At 39.7% G+C, this 26237-nt stretch overlaps 1 protein-coding gene across 3 annotated transcripts in view; it reads left to right on the top strand.

Moving 5' to 3' along the window:
- The first annotated feature begins 9534 nt into the window (after positions 1-9534).
- LOC111157371 (neuropilin and tolloid like 2) overlaps positions 9535-26237 on the top strand; it is a 60684-nt gene continuing 43981 nt past the window's right edge. For 2 of the 3 annotated variants that reach the window (XM_022518726.1, XM_022518724.1), the window contains exons 1-4: positions 9535-9623; positions 21584-21640; positions 24309-24449; positions 25173-25421. In XM_022518726.1, the coding sequence (XP_022374434.1) occupies positions 9590-9623; positions 21584-21640; positions 24309-24449; positions 25173-25421 (481 nt within the window). In that variant the 5' untranslated portion in view covers positions 9535-9589. Of the gene's footprint in view, positions 9624-19410; positions 19442-21583; positions 21641-24308; positions 24450-25172; positions 25422-26237 lie in introns of those variants that run through there. The other variant, XM_022518725.1, reaches the window with a different exon arrangement.

Below are 26237 nucleotides of genomic sequence, written 5' to 3'. Positions count from 1 at the left end.
GCAGGGAGCCTGCTTCCTCCTCTCTCTGCCTGCCTCTGTCCCTACTTGTGATCTCTCTCTTTCTGTCAAATAAATAAACAAAATCTTAAAAAAAAAAAAATCTGCAGCTAACAACATACTTAATGGTGAGAGACTGAATGCTTTCTCCCAATGATTAGGTACAAGAAAAGGATGTCCTCTCCCATGGTTACTTTTCCACATAGTACTAGAAATCTTAACTAAAGTAATAATCCAAGAAAAGAAAATAAAAGATATACAGATTGGAAAAGAAGAAATAAAACTATCCCTATTAGTAGATGCAAGAGTGTCTAGAAAATTCCCAGGAATCTATACACACACACACACACACACACACACACACACACACACACACACAAAATACATCCTAGAACTAAGTGAATTTAGCAAGTTTAGCAGGACACAAGGTCAACACAATCATTTAATATATAAACATAATGAGCAATTGGAAATAGAAACTTTTTAAATACTATTTAAAAGGGATACAATAATGAATTTTTTAAAAGATTTATTTATTTATTTAAGAAAGGGAAAGAGAGAAAGAGAAAGAGCACGCAAGCAGGGGGAGGTGCAGAGGAAGAGGGAGCCCAATGCCAGGTTCGATCCCAGGACCCTGAGATCATGACCTGAGCCAAAAATCAAGAGTTGGCCGCTTAACTGACTGAGCCTCCCAGGCGTCCCTGAAATTCTTATGTAGAACTATAATGAAGCATGCATGGAATTTGTATGCAGAAAATTACAAGATGCCAATGAAAAATCAAGGAAGACTTGAATGTAAAGACCCTGTGTTCATGGATTGGAAGATTCAACCTAGTAAAAATGTCAACGTTCCACAAAGGGATCTAAAGATTTAATACCATCCCTATCAAAATCCCAGCAGTATTTTTTGTAGCTATAGACAAGATGATTGTAAAAATTTATATAAAAGAGTGAAGGAAGTAGAACAGCTTAAAATTATTTTGAAAAAGAAGGCAAAGCTGGAGGAATCAAACTGATTTTAAAACTTCCAGTGAGTCTTTATAATAAAGTAATAGTAACTAAGATAGTATGGTATTGACAAAAAGATAGACATAGAGCAATGACAATAGAACAGAATAGAGGATCGAGAAAAAAACCTACACAAATAAAACTATTTGATCTTTTATACTTTTGTAAAAGTGATTCAGTGGAAGGCAGTCTTTTCAACAGATAGAGTTAGTTAGAACAATTGGCCAAATACAGTCAAAGGAAAAAAGGAGCTCGATCTAAATCTCACAACTTCTATGACAAATTAACAAAAATGGATCATAAACTGGGGCACCCGGGTGGCTCATTTGGTTAAACATGCAACACTTGGTTTCAGCTTAGGTCATAATCTCAGGGTCGTGAAAGCGCAGAGCCTGTGTAAGATTCTCTCCATCTCCCTCTGCCCCTTTCCCCCATGCTCGCTCGCTCTCTCTCAATAAGTAAATCTTTTTTAAAAATAGATCATAAAGGTAATTGTAAAACATAAAACTATAAGACTTTTAGAAGAAAACATAGAAGAATATCTTCATGAACTTCATGAATATTGTCATGAGTTAGGCAAAAAGTTCTTAGAAATAACACCAAAAGTATGATCCATAAAAGAAAATATTGATAAATTTGACTTCTAAATTAAAGACATTTTCTTTGCCAAAGCCACTTTCAAGACTATGAATAGACAAGCTGCATATGGGAAGAAAATATTTGCAAATCACATCTCCATCAATGGGCTTATATCCAGAATGTATAAAGAATTCTTAAAAGTCAGCAGTACAGTGACGCCTGGGTGGCTCAGTGGGTTAAGCCTCTGCCTTCGGCTCAGGTCATGATCCCAGAGTTCTGGGTTCAAGCCCCGTATCGGGTTCTCTGCTCGGCAAGGAGCCTGCTTCCTCCTCTTTCTCTCTCTCTGCCTGCCTCTCTGCCTACTTGTGATCTCTGTCTGTAAATAATAAATAAATATAAATAAATAAATCTTTTTTTAAAGTCAGCAGTACATAACAACCCAGTTTAAAAGTGTGCAAGTACTGGGACATGTCACTAAAAAAGATATACAAACAGCAACTGATGAAGAGATACCACACACCATTAGCTGTTAGGTGAGTGAATATTAAAATCATGAAGAAATACAATTACACACCTACTATAACAGCTAAAACAAAAAATATTGACAATTCTAAGTGTTGACATGGATGAGGAATGGAATTATCATACTTCTGATAGGAAGGCAGAAGTGATAAGACCACTCTGGAGAACAATTGGTGGTATCTAAAGTCAACTGCATTTTTATATATGAACAAATTGGATACAAAATGGATTTTAAAACAGGTAATATTTATAAACTCATCAAAGTCAGCTACCCATGAACAACACAAAATGTATCACATCTCTGCAGGGTCAATTATAAAACTTTCTTCAGAAAATTAAGAAGTCTTCAACAAATGTACATTTATACCATGTTTTTGGACAGGATGACAAAGTATTGTAAAGATGTTAAATCATCCCCAACTCTACTCAATATCCCAACAGAGTTTTGTTGTAGTAGCTGCTAAACTTGGTAAGCGGTTTCTAAAATGTATACAGAAAAACAAAAGGCCAAGGATAGCCAAGACTATCTTGAGAAAGAACAAGACCTTGCTCTGTCAGCTATCAAAACTTAAAGTTATAGTGATTAATACAGTGTAGTATTAGTGAAGAGACAAATGGATTCCAAACCTAGATATGCAATGCAAATTTATAAGCTTTTAGTATTTAATATACATAAATAACTTCATGATCCTGGGGTAAGGATGGGTTTCTTATTCAGGTCACTAAAAGCACTAAAGGGAAAATTCTTTCTATACAGGAGCGTATTAAAATTAATAACTTCTTCTGTTCATCACAGACACTATTGAAAGGATGAAAACAAGTCATAAAATGAAAGAAAATATTTCAACACACATAACTGATTAGTTATACAAAATAGAGAAATTCTATAAAATTATTTTAAAAGATAGCCCAGCAAAAAATGGGCGAAAGTTTTGAATAAGTCATTCACTAAAAAAGGAAATCCAAGTAGCCAATAAACATATAAAAAGATGTTCAAATTTGGGAAATGCAAATTAAGCAAACAAATAATCAGAAATAGATTCATAAATACAGAGAACAAATTAGTGGTTGCCTGATGGGACAGGCAAATAGGTGAAGGGGATTAAGAGATTAAAAAAAATTCCAGTTTCACAATAAATATGTCACAAGATGAAAAGTACAGCAGAGGGGATATAATAAGATGGTAATAACTTCCTGTGTTAACAGATGATAACTTCATTTATTGTGCTAAACATTTTGTAATGTGTACAGTTATCAACCCAGTATGTTGTACACCATAAACTAATATAATATTGTACGTAAACTATACTTCATTTTAAAAAAGAGAAAAGAAGGGCACCTGGGTGGCTCAGTGGGTTAAGCCTCTGCCTTCAGCTCAGGTCATGGTCTCAGGGTCCTGGGATCGATCGAGCCCCGCATTGGGCTCTCTGCTCAGCATGGAGCCTGCTCCCCCCCCTCCGCCTGCCTCTCTGCCTACTCGTGATCTATCAAATAAATAAATAAAGTCTTTTAAAAAATAAAATAAAATGAAAAAGAGAAAAGAAGTTATGTTCTATGAGGGAACAAAAAGAAAACAAAAGGAAGGAAATGATAAAAGAATAGTGATGAACTCTAGAGAATTGGGAGAAGATTATAATCATACACAAGGACATGAGAAGCTTAAGGGTATGTGTCAAATTTTATTTCTTGATCTGGATGATGTTTACATGGCACTTAGCTTTATAATTAACTATACTTACATGTTTGTTTTAGACACTTTTCCGAGTATTATATTTCACAATTTTTTAAAAAATCTCAAAGGGGCCCCTGGGTGGCTCAGAGGGTTAGGCCTCTGCCTTCAGCTCAGATCATGGTCTCAGGGTCCTGGGATCAAGCCCCGCATCGGGCTCTCTGCTCAGCAGGGAGCCTGCTTCCCCCTCTCTCTCTGCCTGCTGCTCTGCCTACTTGTGATCTCTCTGTGTCAAATAAATGAATAAAATCTTAAAAAAAAAAAATCTTACAAAAGTTTTCCAAAATCCTTTTGTAAATCTCATACCTAGAAATATGTTTCATTACAAATCTTATATCTTTTACAGCATAAAAAATAGTTTGTGATTTGTTGCTAATAATTGTAATAATTTAGACACAACTTCCTTACAAAAAAGGAAATTGAATAACACCAATATATAGTTGAATATATATACATTCTAATCACACTAGCATTAAGAGCATAGGATATCAAGCAGCACAAATATTCAGTCCATCAAGCCCTTAAGTTGAACATTTAAGAAAGTTCTTTTATCTAGCATATAGTACCAAATAACTATATGAAGAATGTTATAGTTTAATATTATGGTTTCATGTTGTAGGAATAAAACAGCATTCATTTCAGCTTGCAGTAAACAGGCTTAAGCATAAAGTAAACAGATATTTCAAAATGGGGTTTTGGCTTTTAAGAAAATGATACCAGGGATGCCTGGGTGGCTCAGTCCGTTAAGTGCTGACTCTTGGATTTGGGTTCAGGCAGGTCATGATTTCAGAGTCATGAGATCAAGCTCTGAATGGAGAGTGATTAAGACTTTCTTCCTCTCCCTCTACCCCTCTTCCCCTCAAAGAAAGAAAGGAAGGAAGGAAGAAAGAGAAAGGGAGGGAGGGAGGGATGAACAAAGGAAGGTGGAAGGGAAAATGATACCATGTTTGTTAGCAGTGTTAATTCTAAGAAGTATCATTAGGACCTTATTTTTTCACAATCAAATGAAAGTACCTGGATGATCAGAAATTCTCCTGATAAAGTTGAAATACTTTAGTATTTTATACTAAAGTACGTACATAATACTTTGAGTACTGGTAGTAGGCAGTATTTCTTAAAAACCTTCTTGCTTTGGAATTCCACTAAGCAGAAAAATGGAAATAAGTATCGGTGACAGTGTTACTGAAAGAACTGGTTCAACTCACTGGAAGCAGATCTTCTTCAAAATCATTAACAATGATTTTTTTAATGAGTAATTTTGATTCAGGAGTGTGTGCGTATAGGGACTGAATTGTATCCGCTACCCCTAAATTCATATACTGAAGCGCTAGCCCTCAATGTGAGGGTATGTGGAGACTGGGCTTTTGAGGATGTAATTAAGGACAAATAGGTCATAAGGGTGGGATCTTAATGCAATCTGAGTGGTGTCCTTCTAAGAGGAACAGACAAAGTTTGCAGGGCACAGAGGAAGGACCAGGTGAAGACATAGCAAGAAGTCAGCAGTCTACAGGACAGGAAGAGAATTCTTACCAGAAACCAAGCCTATGTGCACCTTGATCTTGGACTTCCAGACTCCAAAACTATGAGAAAATACATTTCTATTGTTTAAGACCCCCAGTCTGTGGTATTTTGTTATGGTAGCCCAAGCAGACAAATAGGAGTTAAATTTTTTTTTTTTTTTTTTTAGTTTCCTCTTTTCTTTCCCTATAAAACGCTACAGTTGCATAATAACAAATCTATACGATATCGCTTTTCATTACATGTTGCCATCATAGTTGCCATAGCCACACACTGTAAGAAAAGCAACGTGAAACCCCTATGTTACTTCAGTACAAAATAGATTTTCTGTACATCAGCGTGGTTATGTGTAAATTCCTCTGTCTTCCTTGATCATAGCTCCGTATGGGTCTACTCTGACTTCCATAACAAAATGCCATAGACTGGGGGACTTAAGCAGCATATATTTTCTCACAGCTCTGGAGACTGGAAGTCCCATATCAAGGGTCCAGCCAATCTGGTTTCTGGTGAGAACTCTTCTGGGCTTGCTAAACACTACCTTCTCACACTGTCCACACAGGGCATTTCCTCTGTGCTGGAGTGTCAAGGAGAGGGGGCGCTCTGTCTGGTCTCTCTTCCTGTAAAGACACTAATCCCATCAGATCAGGACCCCACCCTCATTTAACCTTAGAGGTCCCATCTCCAAATACAGTCCTGGAGGTTAGGACTTCAACATAAGAATTCTAAGCAAAACAAACATTCAGTCCATAAAAACCTCTAAACATAACAACCTGCCTTCCTAGGCTATCATTTAATAAAATGTCAGAGCTCCCTACCTCTAGTGGAAAAGAGAGACAACAAAAAGCTGTTCAGTATACAAACACTGAGATAAAATGCTGTATTTTTAAAATGATTCATTTTCATAGTATGTCAATGATACATACCATTCAAGTGCTACAGGGGATTTGGTCAGAGAAAAGCAAATTTCTTTATTTTTTTAAGATTTTTATTTATTTATTTGACAGAGATCACAAGTAGGCAGAGAAGCAGGCAGAGAAAGAGAGGAGGAAGCAGGCTCCCTGCCAAGCAGAGAGCCCAATGTGGGGCTCAATCCCAGGACCCTGAGATCATGACCTGAGCCGAAGGCAGAGGCTTAACCCACTGAGCCACCCAGGCACCCCGAGAAAAGCAAATTTAAACTATAGGAATGATTCTCTGAAGACCTGGGAGAGGCTAAACCATGCAATGAAAACAAAGTCCCCAATTACCTGGGAACTGGCAGGTAACCTGGGAACAGGCTTGAGTGTTACTGGGTGGTCTTGCAGGGAAATAATCATTCAAATACAAAACTCTCCAACAGAGAGATATTCAAAGTGCTTTCCTTTTGATTTAGTTAACATATGGCCACACAGTAGTCCCAGCTATGATCTGTGCTTTATCACATTCCTTGAAAAATCTACTATAGACAATTACATTAACACAGCCAAAAGATAGGTGTCTTAAAAGAGAGCCAAAATTGAGCATTCCCAATCTATTCCCTGAGAATCTATATCCCAGCCAATATCCTAGAGGATTAAAAACCTTTTTAGGTTTCATCAAAATGGTTCTACCAGAAAGGAAAGAACAGTCCTGTGTATATACTTTTTAAATTACTACAGTTGCTCTAGTCCCCTCCCTCCTCTCACTATATCCTCAACTGAACTGACAGATTAGTTTTTCCAGAGCTCCATAACTCCACTATTAAAAATTATGCCTCTGGCCACCTGAATCAAACACAAACCCTCTGCCTATCATTTAAGTAAGACTCTCCACAATCAAAGCCCACCATATTCTATTCTAGCTTCACTGCCAGACTCAAAACTTGCCCCAAATGCAATGCTAACCCTTGTTCCTCGCCTGACTTGAAAGCTCTTCTGCCTTCTCCTCCATTTGCCATCCATAGCCTTTCCATTCTTTGTGGGTCACCTCCTCCATGAAGCACTCTCTGATGACATCACCGCCACCAATTCTTCCTTCAGTCAACAACTTTGCATTAAGAACCTATTCTGTTCCAGAAGTTGAGAGGGCTCTTTCTTCCTAATTGTTTTTGTCCACATTGTCTGTGACTTACATTTAAAACTCTTACTACTGTCCAAGTCTTCCAATATGTCACTTTATATTTGTGGAAAAGGATCTCAAATGTTTTATTTACTAGTTGGTTCTTCTGTGCAATCTCACAAGTTACTTGGGTTTGTAGGTGATTTGTCTTGGGAACCAACACATACACATCTTTTATACTGTCCATAGCACATGATAAAGGGCTAAATATCTTGCTATTAACTGGTGTTAAATATGTTTTCACTTGCAAACCTTGTGAATACTTTTGTGCCTTTCTTTGAGGGACAGAAGGAAAGAGAGAAGAGGTTGACATCCCTGGAAGAGTTTTTTCAGTTGCCTATCATTGTCCTTAACTGTAATTTGTTAACAAGTATTTCTGGAGTTCCTACTATGTGTCAGATACAGGCACAAATATTCTATTATGGTAGAGCCTTAATCACAGCCTTAGTTCGCTAGGTACCTATTATTGTTCTCTGCACATAGTTAACACTCAACAAGTACGTGTTGAGTGACTATATGAATGTAGCCTCCTGCTCTCAAGCATCTCATATTTTAGCAGTGTAGGGGTAAATAGGCTATAGGTGATGAATAAATAAGTAGATGAGCTAGGTGATTTCAGAGCGTGATAATTACTATGGAGAAAATTTTAAAATGATAATATTATGCAGTTTGCCAATTTGGTTTTCTGTTGTTTTTTTGTTTTGTTTTGTTTTGTTTTTAAAGATTTTATTTATTTATTTGACAGAGATCACAAGTAGGCAGAGAGGCAGGCAGAGAGAGAGGAAGGGAAGCAGGCTCCCTGCCAGAGAGCCCGATGTAGGGCTTGATGCCAGGACCCTGGGACCACGATCTGAGCCGAAGGCAGAGGCTTTAACCCACTGAGCCACCCAGGCCCCCCCTTGTTTTGTTTTGTTTTGTTTTAGTCAGCCAAGTCAAGCTACCCATCAGCATGACTTAGTGGACAATATTGCGATCTCTGACGGCAGAATTCCTGGGTTCACAACCCTGCCTTCTTCCCCCACTGTGTGGCTCTGGACAAATTACTTAACCTTTCTGGCCTCATTATCCCCATCCTCTAACAGTACCTACTGCATAAGATGGGTTGAGGATTTTAAAAAAGTTGATAAGCAAAGTACTTGGTACTGTGCCTGGCAACCTAGGAAGCCTTTTAGAAATGCCAGTGATCATCACGGCCGGCCGTCAGGTTAACTCACCCGACGCCAAGCGGAGGTGAGAACCTCAGGCGCCCTCTGTCCCTGAGCCCCAGCCCAGATCCTCGCCTCATGCCCCAGGCAGGTTATCAAGCTGGGGCTAGCGGGGCTGAGTTTTGACCTTGAAATGAGGTCCTAAGAGGCCGAGGGGTCGGTGCCCAGTCCATCTGCGAAGACGGACGGAGATGGACAAGGGCTGCGGGGCTCGGGGTGGGCGGCGGGCTTCCCAGCTCCTCCCTCGGGCAGGAGGCCTCGAGGGCTCACACCAGCTCACCCCGGAGGCCCAGCAGCGGCTGGGGATGGGCCGGGCTCTGCCCAGCGCCCGCCTCTCGGAGCAGCGGTTCGCTGCCGAAGGGGTCGGAACCGCGGCGCCCAGCGCCTTGTCTCCCCGCCCCCAGCCCAACGGTCGCCGGCGCGCTGCCCTCCCAGGGTGCAAGGCCGCGGGCGGGCCTGGCGATTGGCCGGGAGAGTGCGAGGGGCACGCGGGCGGGGGCGGGGGCGGGGACGGAGATGGGGGGCGGGGGGCGGGCACAAGAGCGCAGGCGGCGCGGCCGGCACGCGGCGCTCGCGCTCCCTGCTTAAATGAGCCTGGGCTCCCCGCGCCCGCCACTTCAGAGGGGCTCGCGCCGCGGCCGCGGGAGGAGCGGCCCGTGCGGGTGCCGTCCCTCGCGCCAGCGCGCCTCGGCTCCGGGGCAGTCGATGGGACAGAGCGCCGCGGAACAAGAGGCGGCGCCCGTCGGGGGGCTCGGGCAGCGCGGGAGCCCGCCGGGGGACTCGAGCATGGCGCGCTGCAGGACCTGAGCCCTGCCCCGCGGGGAGAGGCAGCCTGGTGGCGGGCGATGGGGGACGACCGGGACTGCCGCCGCGCGGGGCCGTGAGCGCCGCGCCGCCGCCTCCTCGCCGCCGCCGCCGCCTCGGCCCCTCGCGAAGCGCCGGGCCGCTCGGGAACATGGCCCTGGAGCAGCTCTGCGCGGTCCTCAAAGGTAAGCGCCGGGGGCCGCGGACGGCGCCCCCTGCGGGCCGAGGCCGGCGTCTTCGCGTCCCTCCCGGGCGCCCGACGCGCCTCTTTGTCTGGTCCGCGCGGACCTCGGAGCTCTCGCGCCCAGCCGGATCGACTTGCTCGAGGAGCGCCTCTCCCCTAGCCCTCTGCGTGTGGGCAGGCTCCGCGGGGCGCTGGTGGGAACGCGCGGTAGAACGGGAAGCAGCGGCCCGGCGGGGCCCTCCGAGCCGTGTCCTCGCGCCTCTTCGTTTCAGTTCCGCGCATCGCTTCGCAAAGTTGTGGGGTCCGTGTAACTGGGGCTAAGGCCGGTCTTTTTCAGCATTCAGTGACAAAGTCACTCCACGCAAACAATAAAAGCCCCGGCCGAGGCGTCGCTGAGCCGCTCTTGACAAGCCCCGCGCTGGCGGGTGGCGGGTGGCCGGTGGCGGAACGGCCTGCGAACCGGGCCGGGTCCCACCTGCTGCGGCCGCGGAGGCTGCGGCACCACTGCGGGAGCCGAGACCCAGCTCGGCCCGGCCCAGAGCCCGCAGCTCGCGGCCGCGCCCCGGCCCTTCCCGGGACCTCGGAATACCGTGCCGCTGGTGTCGTTCTTTTTGATTTGTGGCACCGGGAATTAAAACCGTGGGCTTGCCAAGCGTTCAAAGCTCCCAAACACTCTAGAGCTGTTTTTGCATTTTCCTGGAGGTGTTAATTTACATTGAAATTTTTATGCATGGATAATTAAGGTTGTGATACAAAGTTGCTTCCGAAACTCGGACTGAATAATTCCTTTTTTTCAGTCGTCAGAGGAACAGCATCACCACCAAAAAAACGGCTTCCCTTTTCCCCCACTGATTTAAATTGAAAACTGAATAGCTGTATGTTGACAATGCTATGAAATATTCTCTTTTTTATATTGGGTAAGGAGTTAAGGTATTGTATTAGCAGTGTCACATATAGATTATTGTATCCTGATATTTGTACAGTGACAAATGTTGAGTGGTTTTTTCCCATTCCAAATTAACACTTTTTTCAAATTTGTTTATTAGAAAATTCAATATAATTTTGCTTTTAATTTTAACTGGACAATTGCCTGCTTTCCAGATTTTCCTAAATGCATAACTGAGACTTCAGCAGTTTAATTTCAAATGTTTCCCCAATTGTATACTTAGAGACTTATACCAGGACTTTCTACCTAGTGAGTATTTCATATCACTCCATGAATTCTTAGTGATTCCTTCACTAAATTAAAATTTAAAATTCTGGGGGCGACTGGGTGGCTCAGTCGTTAAGCGTCTGCCCTCGGCTTAGGTCATGCATGATCCCAGGGCCCACATCGGGCTCCTTGCTCGGCGGGGAGCCTGCTTCTCCCTTTCCCACTCCCCCGCTTGTGTTCCCTCATTCGCTGTGTCGCTCTCTGTCAAATAAATAAAATCTTTAAAAAAAAATTTAAAACTCTAATAATTTAGTATAGTTTTCCTATCTGTAAATCCTAATTTGTGTAGCCATTCCTTGGAAATTAGATTGTTTTATTCTTCCAAAATAAATTCTATATGCACAGTAGGTTTTCGGTTAGTGTTCATTATCCAGATTTGTTTCGTTGTCTTGATTGCTTTACGGTTATCGACATCATGACACTCCATCTGGGCAGCCCCCTAAGGAGAAATAAGTTAGCCCTGTTAAACACAGCTCTACCTGCGGAACTTTATGGGAACTGAGCGGGATAGGACAGAATTGCTGGTCCTGAATCCTGAAGGTATTTGCAGCTTTTCTGCCTATACTTTTGTCATTGGTACATACTGCCCTCTCTGGTCACTGTGGTGAAGCATTTAGTTGTCGCGCCTTTCAGGAAAGAATGCTGTGGTGATGGCTGAGCTGACAGTGAAAACAATGTAGTATTTGGCTTTGCTTTTTAGTGTACACTAAAACCTACAATTGTTTTACATGCTGGAGCATTTTTACAGCTCAAACTAAGTTGCTGTAGACTTGCTAGAGATGAAACAAGCTATTTTTAAGTCTTCTAAAGTTTGTGTGTGTGTGTGCTTGTAAATATGGGGAATTGGTCTAGAAAGATTCAAGAAATTAATGAAAGTTGATTGTGAGAAGCAAATCTGCGAGATAGAGACCAGAGTGAAGGGAAGACTTCTATTTCACTGCACCCCCATTTGTAACCCTTGATTTTTTTTTTTTTACCAAATGCTGTGTGTTACCTATACAAAAATTGTTATTTTTAATTTTTAAAAATTATAGAAAAATACTAGATTTTCCTAGCGCTCCCATTCATGGTGTGCATTAAGGCATGAAAAAGCAGCCCTTAAGTATTCTGTGAGGTGAATTGCTTTAATGCTGAAGAGGTTCTTATCAAAAGCAGTTATTTAATAGTTGCATAATTATAGCTGTTACCTATCCAAAGCCTTGTTTGCAGTATTGTGGTCAGTTTTAACTAAAACAAATCATCCATAATGAATGTGTGAGATCTTAAGTAGAAGGTAATTTTCTTTAAGATGCCATTGATTCTTTTTGTTTTACTCTCAGCGGTAAGAACAAAAGGATAACTCTACTAGGCTTTTCAAACATTTCATATGTTGTTAAAACTGAATAATTCACTTTTAACTGTTTATGATCCCTCCGGGTCTTATAAAATTTGATTTAACTTTCTGTCAAAGTTAAATAAGCATCATAGTCACATGAAAATATTGCATTAGTATTATAAGCCCATTTTTTACTATTTTATTCAGTCTTCACACTTTAGAAGAATCCTATTAGATTCAGTTATATTTAAACTGTATAAACTACTATAAAATTTATCGTGTAAGAGCATAAATATCCCTCAGCACTATATTTTTAAAATCTTACCTAAGACTGACAAAAATTAATTCCTGTCGATTTTTCACATGCCTCATCCAAAATCTAGTAAACTATACAAAAATAAGTGCAGTACTGGAAAGCTGTCCCTTTAATCGTGAAGTTTTAAACACAGTCTTATTAAAAATTAACTTGTTGACTTTTCTCCCCTGGAACAAGGGAAATGTTTTAAGGCTGAAAATTGAAGTCTGACTAAACACTGATTTTATTATAGTAAATCCTCAATCTAGAATCCATTTTATCTATGTTTTGAAATCAGATTCATCCCTTAGAAAAAAACAAGCAGCCCTGTAATACACATATGCATTACAAAACAAGTTCAATCCAAAGTTTTAAAATAATCTCATGTTATGTTTTTGGTTATTACTCATTCAGCAGTCTCCTATAGTTTTTTTTTTTTTCAGTCTCATTTTTTCATTTTATGCTCCTTGCAGAGTAATTCTTGATTAAAAAATGTGTCCCTCAATCACTATGCAATCCCAGTTATTATGCTTTGATTTGAAAAGGGAAACCCTCAGATTAGTTATTGGGTCCATTAGTTTCCAGACTTTCTGTAGAGGAGAACTTTTCAAAAGGAACCCTTCTGAGGGGGTACTTAAAAACAAACTATACAGGGGCGCCTGGGTGGCTCAGTGTGTTAAGCCCCTGCCTTCGGCTCAGGTCATGGCCTCAGGGTCCAGCGATTGAGCCCCACATCGGGCTCTCTGCTCAGCGGGAAGCCTGCTTCCCCCTCTCTCTCTGCCTGCCTCTCTGACTACTTGTGATCTCTCTGTCAAATAAATAAATAAAGTCTTCTAAAAAAAAAAAAAAACTATACAAAGATCATAGATAAGAGCCAGGTTGCTGTAATTGGTGAGGGACCTCACCCTCTCAAAGGATCATCGGAATGGCCTCCCAGAACTAATACTTTTTAACATGTTTATTATTGTCACTCAAAATTGCAGTGTACTAATCTGAAACGTCAGTTCTTCCTGAGCAAAATGGCATTAAAACATGTTGGTTTAAACATGTTTAAACATGCCTGGGCTAGTATGTTGGAAATTACAGCACTAGTGGGTAAGGAGATACCACTCTTTAAAAATGTGACCTGGTCAACTTAAAATTTGTTGCTGTGAATGTCTAAAGAAGACTCCTATAAAAAGAGAACATACAAAACTGCCCCCTTAGGAGCACTTGGCCAGCAAGGAGGTTGCCACATTCTGCAGGAAAGAAAGCATTTCTGCTATAGTTAGTCTTTCTTAAAATGGTTGGCAGTTGATTAGCATATGTAGGTTGGAGATCCCAAAGTTTGCCAAGTCCATCCTCTTTCTTAACTAATAAGTAAAATTGAGTTTGATTAAATTTGGGTACTCTGTTTTGTGGAACATAGTTTTATCAAAAACAAGTTACTACTAACTCAAGTAGTATGTGGACTCTCATCGAACTCTATTCTGCTTTCATAATAGAAAATAGTAGAGAGCTGGGGTGCCTGGGTGGCTCAGTCAGTTAGGCATCTGCCTTTGGCTCAGGTCATGATCCTGGGGTCCTGGTATCGAGTCCTGCATGGGGCTCCGTGCTGGGCAGGAAGCCTGCTTCTCCCTCTCCTGCTCCCCCTGCTTGTGTTCCCTCTCTCTCTCTCTCTCTCTCTCTCTCTCTGTCAAATAAATAAATAAGTTAAATTAAATTTTAAAAAATAGTAAAGAACAAAGAGACATTACGGCCATTATTATATCTGGCATCTCATGATAGATTCTACAGACCTTACATTTTCCACTTTGGTGCTTAAAACAGGAAGGCTTATTGGAAAGAGGCACATTTAAATACTAACAGAGGTAAATTGAGCCTTCCTGAGAAAAGTAAGCTTAGTGGCTGGACATCTGAGAAGAAAAAAAAAGTCAGTTCTTTTTCTGTCCCTTGACTTATGCTTAATAAAAGAAGCTGGGGGGGCGCCTGGGTGGCTCAGTGGGTTAAGCCGCTGCCTTCGGCTCAGGTCATGATCTCAGGGTCCTGGGATCGAGTCCCACGTCGGGCTCTCTGCTCAGCAGGGAGCCTGCTTCTCTCTCTCTGCCTGCCTCTCTGTCTACTTGTGATCTCTGTCAAATAAATAAATAAAATCTTTAAATAAGTAAATAAATAAATAAATAAATGAAGCTGGGTCATCTGTGTGACAACCGTTAACCGAGATGTGTGATTCTTAATTTACTAATGCAGGACTCCGTGCTACGTGTTGCCGTTACAGAAAGGATGTAATCAGGATCATGCGTAGTCATTTCAGGTATTCATCTGATGTTTATTGAATGCTGTTGTGCGCCAAGCAGTCTTCTAGTCGCTAGAGATGCATCAGTGAATCAGACAAGGCTCCTCTTTCTAGTAGGAATTGACAAATAATAAGCAAAATATCAAGTGATGTAAATAATAATTAAAATGTTTATATAATAAACCGGAATGAAGGAGAAAGTGAAGAGCTTCTTCAGAAGTCAGTATGTCCTTACAAGACCTGAATGACAGGAAGGAACCAGCCATGCAGAGAGGTTCTAGGTGAAAGGAATAAGCTAGTCCCTAAGGCAAGAAATTAGCTTGGTATATTGAAGTAGTGGGAAGAAGGCCTCTGTAGCAATCAGGAGGTCGGAGAAATGGTTAGATGCTAAATCACATAGGACATCTGGAGTCAGTGTAGGGGGTATGGATTTACTCTAAATGTAATGGGACTGTATTAGAAGATTTTATGAAAGTTTTATCTGGTTTCCGTCTTAAAGGGGTCACTGGCTGCTGAGTACGAAATAGACTGTAGGGGACATGGCAGAAATAACCAGTTGTCTCCCAATACCCATCTTACACTTCAGTAATTCTCTGAATTTTAATTAAGCCTGTGACCACCCAACAGAAACACTAGATTTTCCAGTTTTCCTTAGGTTTAGGTGTGGCCATGTGACTCAGTGAATGGTCAACTAGATGTGTGTGCAACTTGGAGAAAGTGGTAATTTTTTTTGTTCAGTTAAAATTTTTATTTTGAGATCATTGTAGATTCTAGGCAAATGTGTTTAAAGGAAGGAGGAATGTCCTGTGTTATTTTTTCGTTCTTTCTGGCTCTTAACACAGGCATGGAAGCTGTAATGAAGATACAATGGCTGGCACTTCAGCATCCATGTGGGACCATAAGATGAACTTGGAAGGGAAAGTCATATACAACTGAACAATAAAATAGAAGGAGCTTAGGTCCCTAGCAGTGGTAGCCTTCACTCTAGCCCTTAACTACTTATCACAACAGTTTGTATACTTGCCAGAAATATATTCTGTCTTGTGTAAACTTGTATAGAAGTAAAAGAAACAGAACCAGACAGATAGAAAACTGCTAATAGGCATAGAAGTGAAAAATCTGAATGCTATCAAATAAAATTAATTTTGAAAGTTCCTAGAAAAAGCAGGTTTTAAACACTGTAAAGGTAATTTGGTAGAAGCAAAGGGCGATCCATGGCAAGTGCAGAGGTTTAGAAACAAGAAATATTTGTAGCAACATGACGAGAATAGGTACCAAGCATTCAACAACATTTCCAAAATGAGCTCATTGACTCCTTTTTGCCTGCCGTCTACCCTGCTTCATCCCTCTTGACCCAGCCTTGCCCCTGCCATCACCAGTGGAGAACACGGGCATCCTCTTTCCGTTTCTTACAGTATACTATCATTCTCTTATTGCCGTGGCTGAGCTGCAAAGCATGGTCCCAGGGCCAGCAGCTATAACACTGCTAGGGAATTGGTTAAAATGTAAGTTCTCAAGCCCAACCCCAGACCTACTAGGTCAGAACTCTGGAAGTAAAGCCTGCCCTCCAAAATCTGTGTTTTAATAAGTTCTCCAGGTGATTGTGGTGCACACTACTGTCCCAGTGATTGATTCCATTCTCCCACCTAGAAGTAGACTTGCTGGGTGGGATTTGTGCATTTTTAAACCCTGATATATATTACCAGGTTAACCTCCAAAAAGTTATGCCAGTTTGCAGGCCAGTGACAGTGTATGTCAGTTTCCTATATCCTGACCAACAGTAGAATCTACATAATTTTTTAATATTAGACTAAATTTTTGTATTGTTTTGGTTTTTGACACGTTTTTCTGGTGACAATCTTTTTTTCTCAGTTATTTGTAGTTTTTATTTGTCTTTAGTAAGTGAAGGTGTTCTCCACTCAAAAGGATACATACATAATTCACCTTTTTTGTTTTTTCAGTCTGGTATTTATTTTTCTATTTAGCGTGAAGGCAGGGATCTGCTTTTTTTTCCCAAATAATTATCAAGTTACCCCAGAATCATTTGTTAAACCTATCCTTTCACGGAGAGTTTCAAATACCGTACATAAATTCTGGAATATATATATGTATTTCTTGAGCTTTTTCTTTTCTTCCATCTTCTTATCTTTAAGCTCCTTGAGAATAAGGATCAAGACTGCTTGGTGCATTGCTGTAGCCTCAAGGATTGACCCTATAGTACAGTGGGGGCTGGATATGTTTCTTGACAGATCATCTATTTCTTTTTATACCATTGCTACATTTTTAATTACTGTAGCTTTACAATAAGTATTTTGTATGTATTTTATGTCTTTTTATTTTTTAACTTTCCTTAGCTAATATAAAAAAGTCTTCAAGATGAGCATCAGCAATATTTTTAGTCCCCCAGAAAACTAAGATTTTGATTAAAATATAATTAAATATATGACTTATTGGGAAGAATTGTTACCTTTATATTGTTTTATTATCCAAAACATATTGTTTCTCCATTGTATTAAATTTATTTACTTACTTGTTTATTTATTTTAGTTTTACTCTCTTAATAGGTGTAATAATTTTCCAAGTAATTATCTTGGGATTTCTAGGTTGTTGTTTTTTTTTTTAAAGATTTTATTTATTTATTTGACAGAGAGAGATCACAAGTAGACAGAGAGGCAGGCAGGGGGGGGGGGGGAGCAGGCTCCCCGCCCAGCAGAGAGCCCGACACGGGACTCGATCCCAGGACCCCGAGACCACACCCAGGCGCCCGGGATTTCTAGGTTTTAAGTAACATTATCTATAAATAATAATTTTATCTCCTTTCCAGTATTTATTGCATTGGCCAGGGTTTCCACTATTAACAGTAAAAAGAATCAAGTTGATCTTGATTTTTACAGTGGAAGGTAAGGCCTTAAACTAGAAGGCCTGGACAGAAGACTCTTTCGTAGAGCTAATAGGACAGTGATTCAAGGCAAAAGGAGTATCCTTGATCCTTGAACAGCATCTGTCTTTATCATGTAAATCTCCGTTTAAAAAAAAATTTTTTTTTTAAGAGAGGGGAAGGGGGTTCAGGGAGGGACAGAGGGAGTGGGAGAGAGAGAGACTCTAGCGTGGAGCCCACTGCAGGGCTCTAGACAGGCTCATGTCCAGGCGCAATCTCATGGGGGCTCGTGGCCAGGCTCAGTCATGACCTGAGATCATGACCTGAGCCTAAATCAAGAGTCAGTGCTTAAACACCTGAGCCACCCAGGCTGCACACACATCATTACAGGGCCTCAACTAAACTCCAGAACCAGATACATGGGGATAAATGGTGGGCACTCCTGTTTTAAACATCAAATCCAAGCAGTTATCTATATAATTAAACAGTATGGTTAAGCAGTTTAGAATTTTTGTTTTGGCATGGATTTCTACCTTAAAGAATTAGTGCCTTCTTGGGCACATGATCTTTGAATTCAAAATGTGTGGTATTTCTGAATTTGAGAAATTACTGATCCTTTGGGTAAGAGAAAGAAGGGAACAGTGGTACGTGGTTGGAATGAAAGACAGAACAAAGCACCACAGCCCTGCTTCCTGTACTAAGTAAGTCCTGTGTTTGCCATTAATGGAGTTTGTTTGAATATCCAAGCCTGGTTATAACAAGCAATTTGCAAAGATCCTATTATACAACTAGTAGGAAACCATTTATTACGATATAGAATTTAGAATGATTAACAGTCACAACTGTATCACTAAATGCTTCTGTCCCTGATTGTTGTGCAGATTCACCCTGTTCTTTGTATAAAATTTTTTTATTCAGTAGCACAGCTCATTTGGTTGATTGAGTTGTGGATAGTTTTTTAAATATTTGGGGGAAAAGAAAATTGTGAGCAACCCTTTAAAGTAGAGAAGAATAATAGGTTTATTTGGGCTTATAATTTTATTTTTAAAATGATCTACCATAGTTGCACAATCTGTAAATTTCATAAGTCAGATATTTTACGTAGACACATTTTATTGATCATTATATAATTTTACTGGTACTGTTCATCCTTTTACCATAGTTTTACTGTTGCTTTCCTGGTTTCACTTTGGTGATTTGTTACTTGCCCTGTCTGACTGGCTTTGTGTTACTTATATACTGTGAATTATAAATGCAAAAACTAGTAAATTGTTATGCCTATGATTCAGGAGGAAAGGTATACTGAGCACAAAATTTTGATCAGTTGTGTATCATCTGAATGATAAGCCTTGGGACATAGTGTCCTCTAACAAGATAAATTGATACAAATGGATGTGTTATTTGCTGAATTGTCAGATACCTCATATTACTCTAGGTTTTTCTTTTTGATCATAAATATTCTGTTTAGGAGAAAAGCAAAACATGTTTCAATTCTCCATTCCTCAAACTTGATCCAGTGCAGTTGTGAAGAGTTCGAAGGGAGAATTTTTCCTATATAACATGAGGGCTTCAACACTACTGGCAACCAAAGAAAGGGAAGGGGAAGTGAAAGTTGTTGAGAGAAGACAGAGGAGACAAAGGTCAGCAAGGATACAGGAAGCTACAGATGAAGATGTTGATGATTAGATTACAAAATGTAAACTACTGAATGGCAAGAATATTGGCGACTTGGATAGTGGATGCTCAGTCCATGCTACTGCATGAACAAAGATATGACCATCTACTAGTCACTTAACTAGCAACTTCACTTCAATGCCCGCATTTCTTCCACCACTTTCATCCTATAAGTCACCATTTGTGGTTAACTCTACATCTGAATCATGTTATAAATCTCTCCTCCTTTCCATTTCCAGTACCACTGCTCTGCTTCAAGACCTTATCATTTTTGCTTCCCGAATGGCTTTCTCTCTTCTCTTTGGAAGTTTAGACTACACGAAACCATCAGGATTATTGATCTAGAACACAGATGGGATAATATCATTCTCTAGTTTAAAAACCCAAAATGAGCTTTGCGCAGTGGCAGTATCGTAGCCAATGAGGTTTATCCAAGGCGCGATTATTGCTAATTAAAAACCCAAAATGAGGGGTTCCTGGAGGGTTCAGGACTCTTACTATCAGCTCAGGCCATGATCTCAGGGTTGTGAAAGCGTGGAGCCTACTTAAGAGTCTCTCTCTCCTCTGCCCCTCCCCTTAAATAATATTTTAATGCCCTGCCTTAAAATAATAATTAATTAAATTTTTAAAAAGATTTTATTTATTTATCTGTCAGAGAGATCACAAGCAGGCAGAGAGAGAGAGGGGGAAGAAGGCTCTCCACTGAGCAGAGAGCCCGACGTGGGACTCGATCCCAAGACCCCGGGATCATGACCCGAGCCTAAGACAGAGGCTCAATCCACTGAGTCACCCAGGTGCCCCTAATTAATTAATTTTAAAAAATAATAATAAAAACCCAAAATGACTTCTCATTATAGTCAAAAGTCCAAACTCTTTAGCATGACAAGCCTTTTTACAGTCAGACCTCATCCTGTTTCTTACCTGGTATACCACCATCCCCCTCCTTGTGCTGTGCTACTCTGATACTCAGAGTTCACCAGCCTCCATAGATCGTGCTCCTCCATGCTTTTGTCTAAGCTGTTTCTTTCTCTGTAGCCTAGATTATAGTCCTGTAACATCCAAGTAGACTATACCTTCTATTTCTGGAACTTTCCTCACTCTGTTGGTCTTAACCCCCAGCAGAATGAATGGTTCCCGTCTCTGCTTCCGTTATGCTTTCTGTATAACTCCTATTAAACTTCTGTTCTTGTATTGTAAATTCTTTTTTGACAGTAGATTGACTCCTTAAGACTGGTAGTTTCTTATCATTTATTTAGCAGAATGCCTAGCATATAACAAGTAGTACTATGTGTGTCATCATCTCATTTAATCTTCTCAAACAGCCTTATGAGGTTTGGTGCTACTGGAGAAATATCCCCTTTTTACAATTAAGTAAACTGAGCTAAAAAGGCTTCACAACTGGTACACAGTAAAACTGGAATCCCAGCCTGGATCTCCCTAACTAGTAAAGTCCATACTCTTAACTATTTTGCTGTATGTCGCCCCCCAACATCTGTGTATCCTTGGTGCCTGCTACCCTTTGGTACAGTAGGTGCTCTGTCAGCGCTCACTGACTGAATGAATTATAAAAACTCCAGTTCACACAGGACTTGGAGGCACTGTGATTTCCATTGAAAGGGAGTGAAAGATATCAGTGCACCATTCATAAAAATAAAATGTTTAAAAGAATTTTAATGTATTTGAACGAAAATACATACATATACAAAACAACTCAATGTGTTATTGACTGGGTCTCGGAAATGTTCAACTTGGGGAAAAAGCTTCATTTTCTAAATATGCTGGCTTTTGTAATGCAGGACACCACATAGTACTACACAGTTATAAAATGTCTTGAATTGATTTCTGGGAGACTGCTGCCCCCTTACTTCTGTCTTTGTAATAAATTTCTCACAAGTCAGGTAATCTAATTGAGCTTTTACTGGCATAATACATTGTAGAGCTAGCCATATCATGCATGTAAACTCTTTTTGAGATGAAGTACAGTAAATGTAGTATAATTGGGGTCAACAGAGTTTTTTGCAAAAAACTATGTTTTAAATCTATCATAAACTGAAAAATGCTTTAAATGCCATATACTGTTAGTGCTTGTATAAATGACTACAGTATCAATTGTGGTTTTTCTTGGGTTGTCTTAAGTGTCAAATAGTAAATCAAAACATAACAGTTGACCCTTAAAAATCTTGAGATTGACTGTCAGTAAGAAATAGGAGCCTTAATTAATCTTTTCTTTACCATCTGATTTTCCTTATAGATTTAGTAAAATGTAATATAGATTCAGTTTTTTAACTTTTCTTTTCTATTATTTCTCTAGTGTTGTTAATAACAATACTTGTAGTCGAAGGGATTGCTGTGGCCCAAAAGACCCAAGGTAAAGTACTTTCAGTGATAACTTATCACATATTCAGGACTGTGAGTGGGATGGCTTATTGGAAAGGACTGCAACTTTTGAATACTATTTCCATAATCCCTCTGGGGTGTTCCAATGATCTAAGGCTTTTTGTCAACCTAGCAGCTTCAATTTTATTGGGTTCAGCTGCAGTTAACTAGAGTAAATTGTCAACATAAAGACTTGCTGATAAATTTTTTTAATGGGCATCACTAGTAGCTCCTAGCACACTATGGATTATGTCCAATAATTAAATGAGATTCATGCATTATCACTCAGCAAAAATAAAATTCCTTTTTTCAATGTAGACAAATGAAATATTTCCATCAGTATCTTGTTAAAAGTCCTGTGGACCTGTTCTCATTATCCTTGTTTATGAAAGAAGATAAGCTAGTGTGCTTTTCAAACCAGATTTTCATGTCAGAGTTTAGAACATTTACTGGTTTACTTTTTACTTTCATCTAAGTTGTACATACACATGACAAAAATCAAAGTATTCTGAATAGCTAATTATGAAAAAATAGTTTTCTGTCCTCTGCTACTCTACTTCCTTCTCCATGGAGATAACCAGAATTTTAGCTGAATCTTGGTATTTCCCTGCATATTTCTAAATAATATGTTATACTATTACTTCTTAATTATTTCAGTTTTACATGTTTAGGCAATATTTTCCCACCACAGAAGATGAAAATTTAGCTCTTTCATGCACCTACTTATTCTACCCCTGACTATATACCAGTGTTCTATTACTTTCCTTCTGTACCACCTGTTTTGGTGTAATTCTGTCATAATTCTGGTCACACCTATGTTGAGAATTTAAGTCACTCATGGAGCTTTTTCCATATGAAAATTTTGTTTTTCCATTTAGGAAATTTTTATTTTTCTCCTTGTTTAAGTTTTTAAATTCCTTTTTTTCTTTCTTTTGTTGTTGTTGTTGTTTTATTCTTAAGAAAATTCTGTTTGGTTATGGAATATTCTTGTGGTTGTTTTTCTATTTTCCATCTGTCTCTCTACTCTTGTTTTCTTCTCAGTCTGTATCGAGACTTCCCCAGCTTTACCCTCTAAACCAGGAATTGGAAAACTTTTTCTGTAAAGGGCCAGACAGTAAATATTTAAGATTTTACAGGCCTTACAGTCTCAGGAGCAACTACTCACTTTTGCTGTTGTAGCATGAAAACAACTATGCACCGTATAGGCACATGAATGGACATCGATGTGTTCCTTTGTAAACTTGCCTTATGGTGACAGGCCACAGGTTGTATTTGGCCCAGAGCTACACTTTGCGGTCCTCTGCTTTAAAATTTCTACTAATTTTTCCTTTTTTTCTTCTTCTTCTTCTTCTTTTATTTTTAGAAAATTTTTGTTTTCTGAATATTTTTAAAGTATCCTTATTCTTGTTTTATAAATATCCTCTTTTTAATCCAAGGGGATTAAATGACAGTTTTGTTTAGTTTTTAGTTTGTTTTTTTATATAATCTTTGTTTCCTCAGATTTGCTTTCTTCTTGTTTTTTATTCATTGTTTGTGTTAGAGGCTTTCCTCAAATATCTGGTGATTATTTATGAGAGGCGCACTAAAATCTGAAGACTAGCCGTCTGTAGGTGTAGAAGGACTTGTTTGCTGCCGCCCTCGCTGGTGAGTGACCCAGCACTGGGGAATTCCGAGTCCGTATTGCTGGCACTTTTCCTTTGGACTCTTGAGAATCCCCAGAGAGGAAGCTTTCCATTTCCAGCTCAGACAGACGTTCTGCATCTCACCTAGAGGGTTTGAAGGAGTTGAGTGGGGGAAGAGGCCAGGAATGCCATTCGCAGTGTAACATTCCTAGTCTCCTTGTTTGCAGGCTGGTGTGGTCACCTCCAGCTGTGCCGGGTGTCTCCTGGTCCTGTAACGTTGCTTTATCCTCTGCAAAGGAATCATATCATTTTCTGATGTGGCGACAGAGCAGCAGCTTCCTAGATTTGTAGAGTAGGGGAGGGTCTTAGAAATCAGACTGATTCTGAAAAGACTTGTAGCCAGGCCTCCTGTTTTTAGAAAGGACGGTTTCACCACCACCTGTCATGCCCTCTCCTGCTCACCAATACTGCCAGTTGTTGTGTTTGCACCTCTTTGTCCCTTTTCAGGGGGTTATTTTTGCCCTTAAAAAATCCTGTACTGTTAGTGGAGTTTAAGGAGAGGGAACTAAATGCATGTATTCAATCTATAATCTTTAACTAAAATCCCTTTGTAATCTTTGGATCCTTTTTGGCTTTTGTGTGAAACTAAATATAGAGGTACCATACCGGAGATAAACCCCTGGGATCCTTTTATTTTTATGTTAGAACTGAATTTTATAGAGTTGCACTGATTTATCAGATTCTCCCACACAGCTTTGCCCTTGTAAAATCTAAGCATTTTATTTCCCTGCTCTCCTACAGGGCAAACTTGTCCTCTAGCAGCAAGCTCTTCCCACCAGCACAGCATACAATTTTACCTTTCTCACACTTCCGCTGTATTCAGTTTGTTGCGCTAAACTTGGCAGTGGTTCTTGCAAAATTATGTACACTATCTGTGTAACATAGAGTGGGCAATTGTATGGCTGAATTGTGGGGGAAAGAGAAGAATGCTGTTCTCTTTTGCTGTAATTCATATTTTAAATGCCATTTTTCCCTAAGATGGACAAAATATTGGAATCAAGCATATTCCTGCAACCCAGTGTGGCATTTGGGTTCGAACCAGCAATGGAGGTCATTTTGCTTCACCAAATTATCCTGACTCTTATCCACCAAACAAGGAGTGTATCTACATTTTGGAAGGTATTAACCAATTTCTGTCTTTTAACAGATGAATTTTTACTTTATTGTAAAACTGAGTACATTGGTAATATGCCCAGTTTAAGCCAGTTTGAACAAAATTTATACATGTATTGAATTAAACTCTAGTAATTATAAATATGTCTGGATATATCTATTATGTCTGGATAAATTATTATCCAGATTATGTCTGGATATATTATGTCTGGATAAATATGTCTGGAACACAATAACAAAATAATAGTTGAAATTTTATAGGAATTTTGAATCTCCTAAAATATAATTCAACCAGATGCATCAGTATAAATGAGAAACTTCTCTAATAAGGAAGGAAGGGAGGGAGGGAGGGTCTCAAACTTACTGGCATCTCTTACGCCTTAATGCAAATTTACGTCCATAGTTACATTAGGTCGTGTCATTTCTTCTGTTTTTCTATTCATTGTATCTCGTGAACTAAGCAATAGCTTTTGTAGTCTAATTTTAATCAATAAAATACACGTAACTAATTTAATAAACAGCATATTCCACAGGGAAACATCACTGTAGTTCTGCAGAGCAGCATTGTTACTACTGATTTAAAGTGTAACATTAATTATGAATTTCATGTATAACAGTCCTCATGATTTTTATCTGTGGAACAGTAACAGCAGTTGCTTTGCTTTTTCCACTCATGTCAGGACATTTATACTTTGTGTTGCCCTGATTTGCTTGCTTCTTGTTTTCTAGCTGCTCCACGTCAAAGAATAGAGTTGACCTTTGATGAACATTATTATATAGAACCATCATTTGAATGTCGGTTTGACCACTTGGAAGTTCGAGATGGGCCATTTGGTTTCTCTCCACTTATAGATCGTTACTGTGGCGTGAAAAGCCCTCCACTAATTAGATCAACAGGGAGATTCATGTGGATTAAGTTTAGTTCTGATGAAGAACTTGAAGGACTGGGATTTCGAGCAAAATACTCATTTATTCCAGGTAATGAAGTTGTCTTTTTTTTTGGTGGGTTTACTCTGGTTTTAGAATCTGATGTCTGGAAAAGAGAGAATTTAGTCAAGTTAATCAAATCAAGGTTTTAAAGAAATTAGCAAGGCCAAAGGGAAATCACTTCATGAATAAATAAAACCAAAAATTGGAAATAGAACTATATCACTTGAATTTTGAAGCATTTCATAGATGGCATCACAGTTTTCTTAGATTTCTTTATGTTTTATAATGTATATCAAGGCTAAAAGCATCAAGATAAATGTATTTTAAAAGATAATCCAGCAAATGGTCTTATTTTCATAATCCTTACCAAAAATTATTTTGGCAAGTTTTTTCCATTGGAATGCTTGAATTAACCACTCATTTGAATAATCTCTAGAAAATATTGAACAATAGAAACTGCTCTGCACTTGGAAGCAAAAAACCTGTGTTTGAATCTGTGTTCTCTGTTGCCTGACAGCACGGTTGCACCTGACGGTTGCCATTGGTAAAATGGGAATACCTGGTGTATTACTTTCCTGAGACTGCCTTAACCAACTATTTAGCAGCTGAAAATAATAGAAATTTATTCTCTCAGAATTCTGGAGGGCAGAAAACCCAGCAGCTCCACATTTCTTCTGGGAACTCTAGGGGAGAATCCATTGCTCACCTCTTCTAGCTCCTGGGGGCTTCCCCAGCATTCCTGGATTTGTGGCCACATCACTCCAGTCCCTGCCTCTGTTGTCACATTGCCCTCTCAGAATCCTTAACTTAATCCCATCTTCTGTTTTGTAATGTAATATTCACTCTTCTTTTTTTTTTTTTTTT

This window comes from Enhydra lutris, unplaced genomic scaffold (genome assembly GCF_002288905.1).
Source record: "Enhydra lutris kenyoni isolate GAN:26980312 unplaced genomic scaffold, ASM228890v2 scaffoldscaffold54, whole genome shotgun sequence".
Lineage (NCBI taxonomy): Eukaryota > Metazoa > Chordata > Mammalia > Carnivora > Mustelidae > Enhydra > Enhydra lutris.
The sequence above is the reverse complement of the archived record's forward strand: the minus strand, read 5'-3'. Positions and strand labels throughout refer to the sequence as shown.